General features: G+C 41.2%; 1 protein-coding gene across 3 annotated transcripts in view; it reads right to left on the bottom strand.

Annotated features, from left to right (window-relative positions):
- The window catches only part of MYOF (myoferlin), a 109,118-nt gene that overhangs the window by 69,135 nt on the left and 23,752 nt on the right, over positions 1-16,231 (bottom strand). For all 3 annotated transcript variants that reach the window (XM_073353867.2, XM_073353870.1, XM_073353871.1), the window contains exons 4-5: positions 5,582-5,690; positions 4,217-4,307 (exon numbers count right to left, since the gene is read on the bottom strand). In XM_073353867.2, coding sequence (XP_073209968.1) covers positions 4,217-4,307; positions 5,582-5,690 — 200 coding nt within the window. The remainder of the gene's footprint in view (positions 1-4,216; positions 4,308-5,581; positions 5,691-16,231) is intronic.

The following is a 16,231-nucleotide window of genomic DNA, read 5'->3' as shown; positions in this document are numbered from 1 at the left end:
AGACCTAGGCTTTGCTGAGTCCAGCAGCCCCTCGTGGTGGCCAGCAGTTCTGCATCACGAATTCTGCAGGAGGAAATTAAATTCTGCACAGAGCATTAATTCTGTGTGAATTCTGCATTGTGCAGTGGCACAGAATTGCCCCTGGGAGTAATAAAGATAATTCAGCTGCTGAGCCCTGCAAATTTTTTAGCTAAAGGAAGGGTCTTGAGCAGAGCCTGGGATTTATTTTAGGTGAAATGATGGAAGTTTGATCAACAGAGCCATCAGTTGCCAAGAACCTAGAGTTAGGGGTGTTGGATAGAAGAGGGTTAGCTGCAAATGTTGAAAAGCCCTGTTCCAGGTAAACGAAGTTTAGGTAAATGAAGTTTAGGGAGAGTGGCAACTTTATGAAAGCTAATGTTATATGTGCTGACACTGTGAATTATCCTCTACTGAACTTCTGTGTGTAGTTTGTCGGCCTGGAGTGTGAATGAAAAAAATTAATCATGTCTTGTGAATGTCCCTAGTGGGATGTGTCCCTGGATACACAGATGAAGTACCATATTCTAAACTCATCTATAAATTTCAACAATATGCAGTTCCATTTTACTGACATCTGTGTCGTAATCTGTCTCCCACACTGCCCATGCAACTGACTGGTTACAAGCTCTACTAATGACTTCACCTGCATTTCTGAGACTAGACTAACAGGCAGTTTGATTTCACAAACTGAATATATGAAAAGGTGAACTAACAAAGTTTTGTTTGGTAACTTGTTTTGCTGAACTAAGTTTTATGTAGAGTTGCTGAACAGTTAGGGTTGCATTTATCTATCTAAAATAGTCACACATACCAGATATTAACTGATGCTGATTGATACTTTTGTAGTTCAAGTCAAAGTTTGCATAGTGCTATTCTGAATTTTAGAAATTTTCACCAAAGTCTTTGTTAATTTATAGCAGTGGTTCCCAAACTTGTTCCACCACTTGTGCAGGGAAAGCCCCTGGCGGGCCAGGCCGGTTTGTTACCTGCCGCATCCGCAGGTTCGGCTGATCGCGGCTCCCAGTGGCTGCGGTTCGCTGCTCCAGTCCAATGGGAGCCGCTGGAAGCGGCGCGGGCTGAGGGACATGCTGGCCGCTGCTTCCAGCAGCTCCCATTGGCCTGGAGCAGTGAACCGCGGCCACTGTGAGCCGCGATCGGCCGAACCTGCGGATGCAGCAGGTAAACAAACCAGCCCAGTCCGGCAGGGGCTTTCCCTGCACAAGTGGCGAAACAAGTTTGGGAACCACTGATTTATAGTATCTACTCCCCACCTCTCAGGCAAAACTCCCATTGACTTCAGTGGGGCCAGGACTTCACCAAAGAAATCTATCATTTTAATTTCTGTCTTTGTTATAAAGGCCTAACTGATTCACTTTTTACAATGCAATCGAAAGATTGCAGATGACACATCCCTAGAGGCAAACCAGAGGAACAGGTTTCTGTAACTGTGCTGAAAGGTTACACCCTGGCCTCTAAGTATATGTTTTACATAGAACACTCTCCCGTCACCTGTACACTAAATCCCTATAAGCATACTGCAGACTATGCAACAGGCTTTCCGGAAAATAACAACTTAATTTCAGTAATCTTAAGAGGTCAAAATCTGGCAGAGACTTCAAAACCACAGGATCTGCTGAATACCACAGAGAAGCAGTTAGTTTCAGAATGGGCTGCAGCATAAGGTGAAAGACATCCAGCAGGGGAAGGGCTGGTTAAGGACTCATGAGCCACCAAACTGAAGGACCACCACTCAGTACTAAAATTAGTGAAAAGAGAGCATAACTGATAACTCAGAATGACTAATATCTACAATCCAGAGGTCCAACAATACTCCAATAACAGCTTCATATACTGTCATCTTTACTTACTTTGAAAACAGGACCAACCTGGGGAAAACTTTCGAGATTATCAAAATTAAATTACTATCAATTTTAACATCAAAATATGCACTATTTAAAAATGTTGCATATTTACTTGAGAAACTATCAGCTCATTCAAAGAAATATTTTGAGGCCATGAAATGGATCAGAATTAAACTGATTTGTTTAAATATTTGCTATTTTCACACAGTCCTTTTTAATAATCATGAAAGGTAAATTTAATGGATCAGAACCAAAAGATCTGCATAGCAGTGGATCCTTCAACTTTCAGTGCCCTGTGGGACAGCCCCACCCCCAAATACACCTTGCTCAGTCACACAGGGTATGGTGGGCTGTATGTGAAGTAGGTGTGTGGGCACAAAACATGACTCTCCCAAATCCTGCTGTCTACCTGACCATCAGAACCACACAGACTCTCCTTCAAAGGGCCCTCTGCTCCTACACAAGGGGAGGATTCCACCCACAGAGAACAGGTTCAGTTAACTTGTTGGATGTGTTCAATTTTCTTTAGCAGACCTCTGATTTCATGGGTTGGGGAAATTTCTAATAAGTCTGGATCTTTATATGTGACTTGGGAGCATCTCAACTTATGGAAATAGTTAATACTGCAAATTCAGTGCCAGGACCCTGTTGTTCTGCTCCGTACCAGCTTTGGCACATATACGGGGGAACTGGTTTCTTTGGAAACTGATGATAGTGTATATCCCTTATTACTGACTGCTTACACATGGTGTCTGGTAAAACTTATCTAAATAATTGCTTTGACCACTTACCCCGACCCTTCAGTTTTAGCTACATTTATCCTAATTTATGTAGCTAAAACTGCAGTCTCACAGATTAATTCCCATATAATGCTTTGAAATTAAGGTCATTCTCTCCCTCAGTAATTATGACCATACACAAATAACATTGATGTTGCTTTCTTCATTTACTAAGTATACTGTATATTTTTCAATGAATCTTAGCCAGACTGTGCTTGTACAGCCTTTATATAAATAAAATCTGGCAACGACACACAACAGAAATTAACAAGAATGGTGGACGAATTTAAAACAAGCATAATAAATGATTGAATAAAACTGCTTGAGATAAGCAAAATACAAATATCCACACAAGGTGTCAATGGCCAATATGAACGATTTAACCAAAAAACCAAACAAACCCTGTCATCAAATCTATATTAGCACATGTATAACCCATTGCTTTGTTGCCAAACAAAACACAACTCAAAGCATGTCAGATTAATGATTTTAAGTTAATAAAGATCATTATAGCACCACCTTCTATCATCATTTAGTCCTTTATTAAATAAAAGAGAGCCTCCATTGCTTTTAGAAGTACCACACTGTTGAATGTGTTGTATTGAAAAAACTTGACGGTGCCTTTATTTCATCATTCTAACTGATATTTGGTGATACAGAAAATAGAAAGGCCTTTCTCCTGATAGACTGCAAGTGAATATAAACCTCCAAAGACAGATGGCAAGTGAATATCAACCTTCAAATAAAGTGGAACTCTTGCCATAACTTTTAGTGGATTATATCACACATACCTGCTAATAATATCCTTCTACTATTTAACTATTTTTTTTATTTACTTCTTTGCTTGTGCACCAGCATAACTCATGTGGACCCTGTTAGCATACTGGAATTGTTAGTTAACTGGCTGTTGCAAGAGAAGGCAGTGACAAATTTCACATCTTTCATGTGTGATCTGCAACATTGGAGGCTTTTTAAAAAACATTCTCAGTAGGAGATTAATTTAAAATATATTTAATAAACATTTAGAGTCCAAAGAATTTTCCTTACTAGTTCATAAAAATGACAGAGTTAGTCAAATTTGGGGCCTAACATAACACATAACAGTGTCCTCCAATAACAGTCTACTGTGGATCAGGCATTAATGTTTTTTCCAATATGTCTTGGTATTCAAGGATTTAGAGTATATGTCCCCCAGCTATGCATTTCCTTGTTTTTGCTGGCCTTCCCTACAGCAGCAGTTTTTCTGTGTGTTGGAATAAAGTTTCTTTCTCAAAAGAAATATTGCACATCAGCCTTTAAATTGCTTTTGATCTAAACTATCCTGAGTAATACTGTTCCCATTGAAGACAATGGTGTCAGATAAAGCTGGCAGATAGAACATATGTTAACAGGAAACAAAAGTTCCAGTTCTTCAATTCTGAAGCATTTATCGTCTGACTACCTTTCCCTAAGCCAGTTTAGCCACGCTTGCTTGTCAATTACTTTCCATTCTTTGTGATGAACAATTCTATCTTGCATGACCTGAATATAATATTTTGAAGAAAGATGATATACCTTCAGTGCCTTGTGCATTGGTCCCCCCTGGATCATTTGGATTTGCAGGCCCAGCTGGTGGCTCATATCCTACCACTAAATCAATCGTTGCCTGTGTAGAAATTTACAGTTACATATGTAATAATTGACTTAAAGCAGGATAAACAAGTGGTCCTACAAGTCGACTTTAACAGCAAACAAGTATTTGTACTACAGTTTACAATGACAAATTGAAAAACAAAGAAATAAATGGGCATTATCCCTTGCTATGTTAGTATACACATACAAAGACTACAGGCCACACCCTTTGCAACTAATCTGAAAATGTATTTGAGAAACTGAGGTACTGTATTTATGACATTTAGAAAATCCTATCATACTGATTTCCAATGATTTAACAGTACTCTATACATTTAATTAATTAAAGCCTCATAATACCCATGCAGGCTAGGTGAGTAGTATGATCCCCATTTTACAGATGGGAAAATTGAGGCAGAAAAAGAGAAAATTATCTGTTCAATGTGACAGCAACTCTGAGCTGGAGGTAGAATACAGCTCTCCTAACTCTCAGGCCATGCTTCTACCCTACAAATAAGCACGATGTCTTTTTCCAGTGTCATTACAATACTGGTTATACCGTGGTCTGCAGCACTTAGTTGTACTTTACAACACTAAAGCATTAACAGGGTATAACAAAGAGTCAACAAAAAAGTTTGTATTTTGTCACATATGACTCTGAATTGCTTCAGAGAAGATAACTGAAATTGGCACTAAGGTCTTGCTCTTGCCTTTGAGCACATAAGTGTGTATTGCCAGGTATCTTAACTCAACTACGGTGCATCATGTACTATGCTCCTGATGCAGGAAAGCAACCCTGTTCAGGACAGCAATTAATCACAGGCTTAACTTTAAGCACATGCTTAAGTCAAAGTGTTTAAGTACTGTTCTGAATAGGGATGGATTTTTAAACAGGTTTGTTAAGTGCTTTCCAGAATCAGGGCCTATCACGGTAGCTGATTTTCACAAGGTATGCAGCAAAACCTGCATGTGGGAATTCAAACTGGCAATTAAGCAAGTAAATTCAATTTTTTCTCTAAACATCTAGTGCTATGTTGATTCTTATTAACTATATGCTCTAAGTCATTTACATACTATTGAAAACCAACATATGTAATTAAAATATATTTGTCCATATTGAGCAACATTTAGATGGTGTTGACGTAGTCATACCTTAGTTGTCTCTCCACTCAGTGCTTTAGCCTATAAAATCACTAATAATTTTATCTATAAAGTAAACTGAAATGATTTTGAAATGTTTCATATTAAACCTTTTTGTTAGAGTATTTAATTCAATAAATCAGTAAAACAAAGGAGGAAATCACTCACGCCAATGTTCTCTCCCCTTTCATTTAGCAGGGAAATAAGCTTGAAGGGAAGAGATCTACTCTGGTTGCCTACAAGTTCCTTAAGTGCTACTGATGCATTTCCAATTAATCTGAAAAAAAAGTGGAAAAGATATTATATTAGAATATACTCTGTGAATTATGCAGACAGAAGTATCCTGTTATCTGTAGCCAGTTCATGCTTGCTGTCCCTTACATAACCAAATGGGTCCAAAAGAGTAGAGCATATAAAGACTTCAAAGCAAATAAAAGCAACTAAAATATTGCGATTATTCTCTAATTGTAGACTATTAACTATTCATTTTTTATTTTGGTCCCCAAAATGTGCTATTTGTTTCACTGAAGACACAAATCTTATCTGAAAGAATTTATAGTCTCAGTTTAAGACTTAACACAATGAGCGAGGCTTGCAAACAGCGGGGAGGAAATAGGCTACAGAAGGATGAGGGTTACAGCTATATGAAAATGCATTTCACAGTGTAGGCATAGGCGCTTCTTTGTTCTGTAAATGTTATTAATTAATGTTTTAGTGTACAGCAGAGTATAATGTGTATATGTAGCTTGTGCATATATCCATCTGTCCAGGATAAATCAGTTTACCTCTCTGAGCCACAGAATACCCATTGGTTAACTGAAGATAATGATACCTTCCTTTGTAAAGCATTTTGAGATCTACACATGAAAAGCACTACATCAGAGCTAGATATCAAACTTTTGTATATATGAAGAAGAAAGATAAAAAAATAGATGGCTATAACTGATTCACTTGTTGTAAGCATCACAGAATTAATCTACTGGCCTATTGACGACATAGACTTTGCCCTTGATTGGGCCCTCTGAGAGCAGAGTGCAGATTTAGACTGTGATTCAACACAAGCCCTTCCAGGAGAAGCTTCCAGAAAATTTGCTATCTCATGCCCTCTGCCAAGGCAGCTTTGCCCACTTTTGGGCTGTACTGGCCAACTCCAGTCCCCTCAGAAGAATGAAGCTCTGAATACTTTGTGCAAGTGCAAACCTCCCTTCAGGCAGAATTCTACCGCTGGAGGCTCACAGTCTTGTGTTATGCTGGAAGAAGTTGTTGTAGCCTATGGCTAAATCAAGTCTTATTAATAGATTTAATTTATGTGATCCTAAGAACACAATAAGGTGTTTGCAGATGAATAATACAATATACAAGCCTTGGTAGTGCAACTTCTCTGTAAATGTAAAAAATGAGTCATTTCCTAACTGAAATTATACTCTGGGTATGTACTGATGGTTTGCTCAAATCATGAAGTAGATTCCTAGAATAACTGAGATCTCTGCAGATGAGATAACCCTGGCTAAATTTACTATGCAAACATTAAACATACCACACTTTTCAAAGAACTCTGCAGTATTCCTGCCAAATTGTAAGAAAAATCCTCTACTTGAGAGCTTACACTGAGGTCCCTTTGGACAGCCATTGGTGGCTTTTCAGGCAGAAGCTAAGGATCCCACAGCATTTTCCAAATTCAAAGGGCAAATCTAATATCCTAGCCATCTTCCGTAGCTTATAAAATATGTCATAAGCACCTAGCTTATTGTTTGCAAAATGCTTTAGAATTCATGCTGTACGAACCATTCAATGTAAATATACATTCTAGGTTGTTCCATTCATTATGTATGCTTTTCTGTGCAGAAAAATGTTCATTATATATGTTTTTCTGTGCAGAAAGACTAACTGAATACTTTCAGCCTGAATGACTTGTTAGATGAAGGGAAACTTCACAAGGCGTACACTAAATCTTCCCATGAATTGATCATGCAACCTGTACTGCTATCTCAGTCATGTCCAACCTGGGGTGCAAGACAGCAAGCCCAAGAACCAAATCCTGGTTTCTCTCATGGCAGTGCAAGCAGCCAATCTGTATTCTCAGGACAGCACTGATGTCATAGATTTGGGAATGGACTTCAGGAGCACCACATCTAGGTCTGTGTCATGAACATGAGCACTGTAATTTATACAACAATACACCTCAGTATTGTACACTATGAGAAAAACAGAACATGCAACATCAGGGCTGCATCCTGCAAGGTACTGAGCACATCCTGAAGAGTGCTCAGTGTCCCTTCGATTCCCCTTGAAATCAACAGGAGCTGCACTTTGCACTTTTCTGTGACAATCCCTAAGAGCTTAAAAATGCAGACTTCTAACAGCACTTCCAGGCTGGGACTTTCAAGGGGGGCCAAGAGCTTTAACACCCAGGTTTGTCTGTTCTACATTTTAAAACTGTGGCAGAGAGTCTCAGAGCCAGGGTCTACAGACTTCGGCTTGTGCTATGACACTAAAAACAGCTGTATAGGCCCTGGGGCTTGGCTGGGGGCTGGGCTCACAAGTCTGGAGCGGGAGGTGAAATTCAGTGGCAGCTGCGTGCCTTAGGTTCCCCTGAAAATCCTAGTCCTAGTTCATAAAAAAGTCTTTTACAATCCAAGTTTAACATTACTAAACACCTGCTTCATTTGGTTTATAGACAGCAACTTACTAATTTTAATAAAAGCTGCAGAATTGGAGGTATTGTTCTGTGGAATTGTGCTGTGCATAACAGGTGATTCACAACACAGTTTATTAGTTGCAAAAGTATCTCCATGCTCTTCCCAGCAGCTGTAGCATTTCACCAAAACATTTCAAACAGAACTCATGAGAAATGTGTTGCGTCCTAACTGATTAGGGGCTTCTGGAATGAACCACACAGATGCAGTAAAGTAAGATTCCACAGACCACTGGTTTAATCCTGTAACTCACAAAACACAAATTCAACATGCAGCTTCCCCTTTTCAACTCTCTAATCCAAATCAAAATCTGGAATGGATTCACATGACCCAGCTGCTATTCTCGGTACTCTAAAAGACCAGCATGGATAATGAGGAATGGATTCGCCATAAACATGACATCCCTCCTTTTCCCCCCTCTAACTTTAAATTAAACAACAATTATTAAGCTCACCACTTTGAAATACATCCACCTAATGAATAAAATACAAGCAGCACAGAATAAATGAAGCAACGTCAAAAGTTTGATGATTGTTCAACATGTTCACAAAAACACTTATGTTTAAGGCTAAGATTTTGTCATTGTTGTTTTTAGTAAAAGTCACGGACAGGTCACAAGCAATAAACAAAAATTCATGGAAGCCATAACCTATCCGTGACTTTTACTAAAAATGACTGTGACAAAATGGGAAGTGGGGGTGTGGGGGGATCTAACACCCACAGTTTTCTGCAGCAGCTCCATGGTTTCCCCCGCCACCATGGTGGCTGGGAGCTGCAGGGTTCCCCCTCCATTCACAACAGCTGGAAGCTGCAGAGGGGGAGGCTCCACCCACAGTGGCGGGAAGCTGCAGGGTGACCATATTTGCCAAAGAGAAAATGTGACACCCCCAGCTGCTTGCCCAAGCCCTGCCTCCCTCCCACCCCAAGGCTGTCACCTGTGGCTAGAACCCTGGGGAGGGCCCCGCTGGCAGTCCCTGGGGCTGAAGCAGAAAATGTCAGGGAGGTCTCTGGAAATCTATCACAGATTCTGTGACCTCCGTGACATAAACATACCTTACTTATGTTATGTAGTCCTTCAAATGCACTGGAGGTTGACGGCCACTTCTTTTTGAGTGACTTTCAACCTCTGGAGCACAGCGAGTTAACTTGCTCACTTGCGTTGGAGAGAGTACAAGGGGTTTACAAGTGTGTAAGGTTGTCATCATCATCATCTTGTACTGTGAGAATATGAGTGCCACAAAGTGGTTTGATGTGAGATGCATTTTGTGTGACTTCATGGGGTCCTCTCTGAGCAGTGACCATTGTGCCTCTGATCACTGTGGTCTTGTAAAGCTCAGGAAAGAAGGGCATAGAGAGTTTGTTGCTCAGATGAAAGTTTCTGGCAAGAACTACATCTCCCACATTGAAAGAAGTGGTCTTGGCCTGAGCTGGTCGGCATATATTTTCATGACAAGGTTCACTTTGTTGTCAAGTTGATGTAGAGGTTCATCATCTGCTCTTCTCTCAACTTGTGGCAGTTTTGTTCTTAATTGTCTGCTGAACAAAAGAGATGTTGGTGCCATGCTAGTTGAACAGTGGCGAGTGGTTTGATAATTGAGGAGGAAATTAAATAACTCCTGTTTCTCATCTAATCCATCAGCTGCAGCAATTCATAGTGCTTTCTTGATTGGTCGCATAAACCTCTCATCTTCTCCGTTGGCTTGTAGCCACTGCAGCGTAAGTTTGAAACCCAGAGACTCTGCAAATTGAGCGAACTGCAGGTCTTGAAATGGTCAGTTTTAATAACAGCAGGTATGCCATACACTGACAAAATCTTATCTAGTTTGGGTACAACAGCATCAGCAGAAGTGGTGATGATCATTTCCACTTCAGGGTATCGAGAATAGCAGTATCTAATAACCAATAAATGTTTTCCATTAGGGAGATCACAAAAATTCATGCTAACTTCTGTCCCTGGGGATGTGGGCAGAAGAGACATATAGAGGAGGAATGTGGTTTTCCAGAACTGCTGCCTGGTATAGTCTGCAGGACTTAAGGAGAGTTTCAGGAAGGCTATCAATTCTCAGGAACCAGACTTTTTCTCTGAGCAGGAATTTTGTTTTTACCAGTCCCTGGTGACCTTTGTGAGACAAATCAAATGTGTGATCCCACAACAAATGCAGAATAACAAGTCTTGTATCTTGGAGTAGGAGGTCATAGTCCATGACAGTAAGTTCACCTTTAACATGGGCAAATGATCATAGAACAGCTTGTGTTTCAGGAGTCAAATGTTGTAGACTATGCAGTTCTTTCCAGTCATCACTTCAAGTGGTTTTGATGATCATTTGGAGCAGGGGCGGGCAAACCTTTTGGCCCAAGGGCCACATCGCAATTGCAAAACTGTATGGAGGGCCGGGTAGGGAAGGCTGAGCCTCCCCAAAGAAGCCTGGCCCCAGCACCAATCTCACCCCCAACTGCCCCCCTCAAAACCCCTGACCCATCCAACCCCCTCTGCTCCTTGTCCCCTGACCGCCCCCTCCCGGGACCACCCACATCTCACCACCACCTCAGAATCCCACCCACTATCCAACCCCCCCCGTTCCCTGTCCCCTGACTGCCCCAAACCCTATCCACACCCCCGCCCCCTGACAGGCCCCCGGGACTCCCAGGCCCATCCAACCCCCTCCCCTGTTCCCCGTCCTCTGACCGCACCCCCAGAACCTCCACCCCATCCAACCCCGCCCCCGCTCCCTGTCCCCTGACTGCTCCCCAGGACCCCCTGCCCCTTATCCAACCCCCCCACTCCCCACCCCCTTACCATAGCGCTCAGAGTGGCAGGAGCTCGCAGCCCCACTGCCCAACCGGAGCCAGCCACAATGCTGCGCTGCCCAGCAGGAGCGGTGGGGCAGAGCCCTGGCGGCACGGCGACATGAGGTTTGGGGAGGACAGCAGGGGAAGGGCCTGGGGCTAACCTCCTAGGCTGGGAGTTCAGGGGGCGGGCAGGACGGTCCCATGGGCAGGATGTGGCCCGAGGGCCGCAGTTTGCCCACCTCTGATTTGGAGATGTGTCAGACTCTGCAGCTGTCTTTATTTGTTGTAACAATAGAGCTTTGTGAATGGTGTCTGAGAAGAGGAAGTTATTAAATGCTTCTGCTTTCTCCATAGTGTTGTGATTAAGTGTTTCAGGAATAGGGTGCCTGGAGAAGTAGTCAGCATGGTTATCCTTTCCAGGCCAATAAATAACTTTGTGGTTGTAATCTTGTAGTTTGAGCACCCACCGCTCAATGAGCGTTGGTGGGCAAAAAGAGGCATTATTGATCATAGGTTGGTTCAAGGGACTTATGATCAGTCAGAATCATGAAATGACATCTGTAAATGTATAAATGAAAATAGGAACATCCCCATGCTACAGCAAGAGCTTCTCTTTCTTTCTCAGAGTATCGTTGTTCCATGGGTGAAAGAGCCTTTCTGCCATAAGCAATGGTGTAAATTCGACCACATTGGTCAACTTGTGTGAGGACTGCTTCTAATCCAACAGGGTTAGCACCTACTAAAAGTTAAATTCTCTTACTGGAGTCAAAATATGACATGACTACATCATGGGTAAGGGATTTCTTTGGTTTGTCAAATACATTTTGATGTTCATCTGACCACACCCATATGTAATCTTTCCTGGGTAGAGATCTCAGAGTCTGTGTGATAGTGGCTAATCTCAGAATGAATCTGACACAATAATTTGAAAGCCCTAGCAGCTATGAACTTCAGATGGGTTCATGAACAGAGTGGCATTGTGACTGTCCTTCACTTTCTTAGGATCTTCAGAGATGCCATCTTTGGAGAATGTGTATCCAAAAAATTCTAATGTGGGTTTATTATACTCACATTTGTCTGGGTTTAACATGAGATTCTGCTCCTGCACTCATTCAAAAACAGCTGCTAGTCGGTGTCATGCTCTTCATATGTGGTGCCAAATTCTAATATGTCATCACTCACATTCAGAACTTCAGGGATTCCAGCTAGTACCTCACTTATGGTGCTTTGAAATATTTCTGTGGCTGAAGAAATGCCCAAACTGAGTCATTTACATAGGCCCACAGATGGTGACTTTGTTATGTACCTTTACTCAGGGTGGAGCTCAAGTTGATGGTTTCCTGCTCTGTTTGCAGCTAACTAAATTCTCTCTAGTTCAAACCAAAACCTGGAATGAACTCATGCGACCCAGCTGCTATACTCAGTACTCTAAAAGACCAGCACAGATCATAGAATGGATTCTCCATAAACACTACAAAATGCATGTAATCTAAATTGCAATCAGGACAATACTCTCAGAAAGGCCTTGAAGGTACAATAATTTGTTGTAGCAAAACATACTACATTCATCTGTAATTAAAATGTAACAATCAACTTTAAATATCTTTCTTGGGTTATAGAAAGGATTTACAGGGAAGGAGATGATGTGCTATGATATTGCTTGATGGATGTTAAAGGCAATTCTAGTTAAAGAACAACAATACGAATAGGGTGCATGACATGGGTAGGGTGTGTACATCTAAATTACATTATGAAATATCATTTATGGGCCAGATTCTCTCCCCAGTCTGATCCCTAAGCAGCACTCAATGGCACAAAGGAACCAGATGCTGTTCAGCTGAAAATTTCTCCAGCAGAGTTCTCAGCTGGCATAAAGCTAGCTTACATGGTTCCTCCTCCCATCCTTGGTGTAGGGAGTGTGCTAGGGTGTCTTTGCACACAGGGATTCTCAACTGGCAGATGGCCACTATACCAGTTGGCAGTGGTCCCCAAGAGACTGTCTGACAGCTGACATTTACCAGAGTGCAGCAGCAATGCAGCCATACCTCACATACCCCTTACACCAGGGATGGGGTGTGGGAGCTAATATAGGGGCAATCTAGGGGCTGTTCTAACCTGCCCAAGGACCAGGATTGAAGCTACACATGGCAAAGAATCAGAGAGCTATACCATTTTTCTGAGGAACATGCCTCCCTTTTCTATGCAAAGCAGATCTTGGTACAGGAGAGAATCTTCCCCTATTGGTCTAATCCAGTGCCCTCTGAAGTCAATGGAAATACTCCCAAACTGTTCACATCAAAATGATCCTGTTGTGCAGAGAGGCGCTCCAGCCAAATCCCTGACTACACACACTCCTGAACAGGATGGTGTTGGAAATTCAGATACAAACTGGCTTGAACCCATTTCTGCTGTTTTGTAATCATAATGGTATTTAACCTATGATAAAAATTCAAACAGAGACGTTTTGGACATGCATTAATGTTCTTATTTAATTTCTCATTTTGCAGTATTATTTAACAGCAAATGATGGGCAAACCTCAAAGAATTAGAGGATCAGTTTATACAAACACCCAAAAGGTCAGATGCTAAGCCAGACTTTATCTGAACTACACTGTTTAAACTTCAGAGGGCTGCAGAACTGGACTGAAATCTCAGTGGAATAGGTTTACTTTCAACTTTTTAAAAAGATAGATGTCTTCATCAGGCTATTTTGGATTGTGCTTGATGGTGGGACTAGAAGAAGGTATCTATATTTAGGAATAAGCATGCTGTATTCTTAGCTGTACCTGTTAGAGAACAGCACACATATTCAACAGTAGCTGAGGGGCCAAAGTGAAACATGTAGCAGGGCAATATCTATCACCATAGTTAATGGTAAGTACCAATGGACATTTAAATGGACATTAAGTACTGCTCAGCAAGTAGTTGCTGAGTGCCTTCTGGTTCACTGTTACTGTAAATCAGAAGTCTCTTACTTTTTCACTTGGCTTTCTTTTAGGCATACACAACAAAGTAAGAAATTTAAGGCATCCATCTTCTGATAAACTATGTTGACTTTCACTTCTGGGTAAAGCAAGATTAGGAAAAGCCACAATGAGATATTTAATGAACACACAGAATATTTTGTATTGGGAGGTCTATTGTATTCCTGGTTACCACCTGTCCCTTCAACCATGTTTTGGCTACTAAGGAGAAAGGGCCAAGTTATGCTAAAATTTGTGTCACCAATTTGGTAACATTTTGGTTACCAAAATTTGGTAATGGTTGTTGATCATAAGTGCTATCAATCCTGCCTTTTAATATTAGTGTAGGACCAGCCGAGGAGACAATAATAGATGGTTTTCCACAGAAAAAGACAAAAATTATTTCTCTTTGGGTTCAGTGTCCCACAAGTTGGTGCAACATGGGGACCATATTTACTTGACATTTCATAATGAGGAGAAAAATTGATTACTGAAGTGTGTCCAAACCACACTCACCAGTGTACTTGGCCAATCTGTGTTTCAAGTGGGGATGGCTAAATTAGATTTGTTTTCACTAAACAAGAACTCTAGAGAGATCCAGATCCAAGCCACCTTTTCTATGTGAAAATCAGGTATACTGAAGACAATCACTGAAACTGTTGGACAAAGTTGGAAAGAAAAATAGAAGAAGAGGATTTGCCCTTTGACCTGTGATTCCCAAAGCTCTGGAGCCATCTAATTTGAGAGAGCTGGAAATCCATAGAATTTCATTTATCTTCTCTCTTTCTTACATAGGTTGCTAGCTCTTTCCTCATTAAGATAGCCCTGAAAACATAAACATCAATATTAACAGATGTAAACTAATCATGGGGGTTGAAAAGAACAAGTAGCCAAGTTTCACTTCTGCAGGTGGGGGAATAATTTAAACAGGCCTGTTCACAAATGGTAAAGATAACTCTGATTCTGGGGAGATACAGAGGCTTTCCCAGTATTGATTTTTGTTTACTTGTTGAAGAATTTCATAAATTTGCTAGTTTGATTTAATGTAGCTAGCAGTGATTTTTTTAAATGAAAGGTTACCTGAACCATTCAATATGCATAAATGTGTATACGCTTCAGAGAGAATTTACAAAACCAAATAAGAAGATTGGACTCACATATTATCTGGATGAGTCTCATCAACCACACCCTTGCATCCCATGACACTAGTTCAAGAATCATGATGGTTTTGAAATTTTCCAATTTAAGTTTCATTTCCTCATACCTACCTACCCTAACTAAACAAAATTATAGTGGTGCACTCATTTGAATATGCTGTAAGTTTCAAACAGCACAGTAGGAAACCTCCAGGAGTATAATTTGAGCAGTATAAACACTTTCTTGTATAATCAGATTTAGCTTTTGAGGTCTAAATTGGATCTCATGTATAGTAGCTGATTTTGAAAGATAAATCCACAATTTCAAGAGTATTTGATATCAGTGCTAGGCCTACAGTATTTCCCATATCTCAAAAAAGTAGAATCTATAAACTACAGGTAAGCAATTGTTAAACACAGCATTGTACTTTTGGCATAGCTAATTAATCCATTGATGCTAGTATCAGGAAATCCTAACTCACAGCACTAACTAAGAAGTTTGTTTCTCTCTGTTGTAGTATGAAGTTATCTTTCTATATAGCATTCCTGAGATACTCAACCAGTGTAAATTGGGGTATATCATAAAGGTGTGGCTGCTCCATAGCACCCCCTGTTGGCCAAGCATAGCTCTGCCAGCACTCCCTTCCTCAGTTTCTCTCCCCAAGGTGAGCCTACTCAGCCCTCCACACACACATCTGTGCTGGAGATATGGCTTAGCCCTCTTGCCAAGTCACAACAAACATAATCCCTTCCAGAGTACCAAGAGTCCAAACTAAAAAGTGCCCACCACACATAAAGGTCCCTCTGCCCTTTGGGTCTTCTCTTCAGCCCACTCTTTGGGCCCTGCTGCTTGCCCTTTCTGGGTTCTGTGTCTCATATACTTCCCAGCTCTCATGTTGTTTCCCTCTGGAATACCCTTTTCCTTACATGCTCTGGTTCAGGGCAAACTACTCACTGGCCATCTGGGGTTCCAACTCCTGATAGGGTTCACTCTTAGTCCTTTGATAAGGTCCAGGTGTCCATTAATCTATCTCCTGCCCCGCCATAGTCTCACCTCCTCAGGCTGGGAAGCAAATTAATTATGGCACAGATGTGGCTGGCCCAATATCCCCATAAAGGAGCGAAGGTAGCACCACTGATTTCAGTGGACGCACACTGATTCGTCACCATCATCCTTGCTCCTCCTACATAAATTATAATGGCTCACATCCAAATATCTCGCTGGCTATATCT

This window comes from Lepidochelys kempii, chromosome 7 (genome assembly GCF_965140285.1).
Source record: "Lepidochelys kempii isolate rLepKem1 chromosome 7, rLepKem1.hap1, whole genome shotgun sequence".
Lineage (NCBI taxonomy): Eukaryota > Metazoa > Chordata > Testudines > Cheloniidae > Lepidochelys > Lepidochelys kempii.
This window is presented reverse-complemented; position numbering and strand designations above follow the sequence as displayed.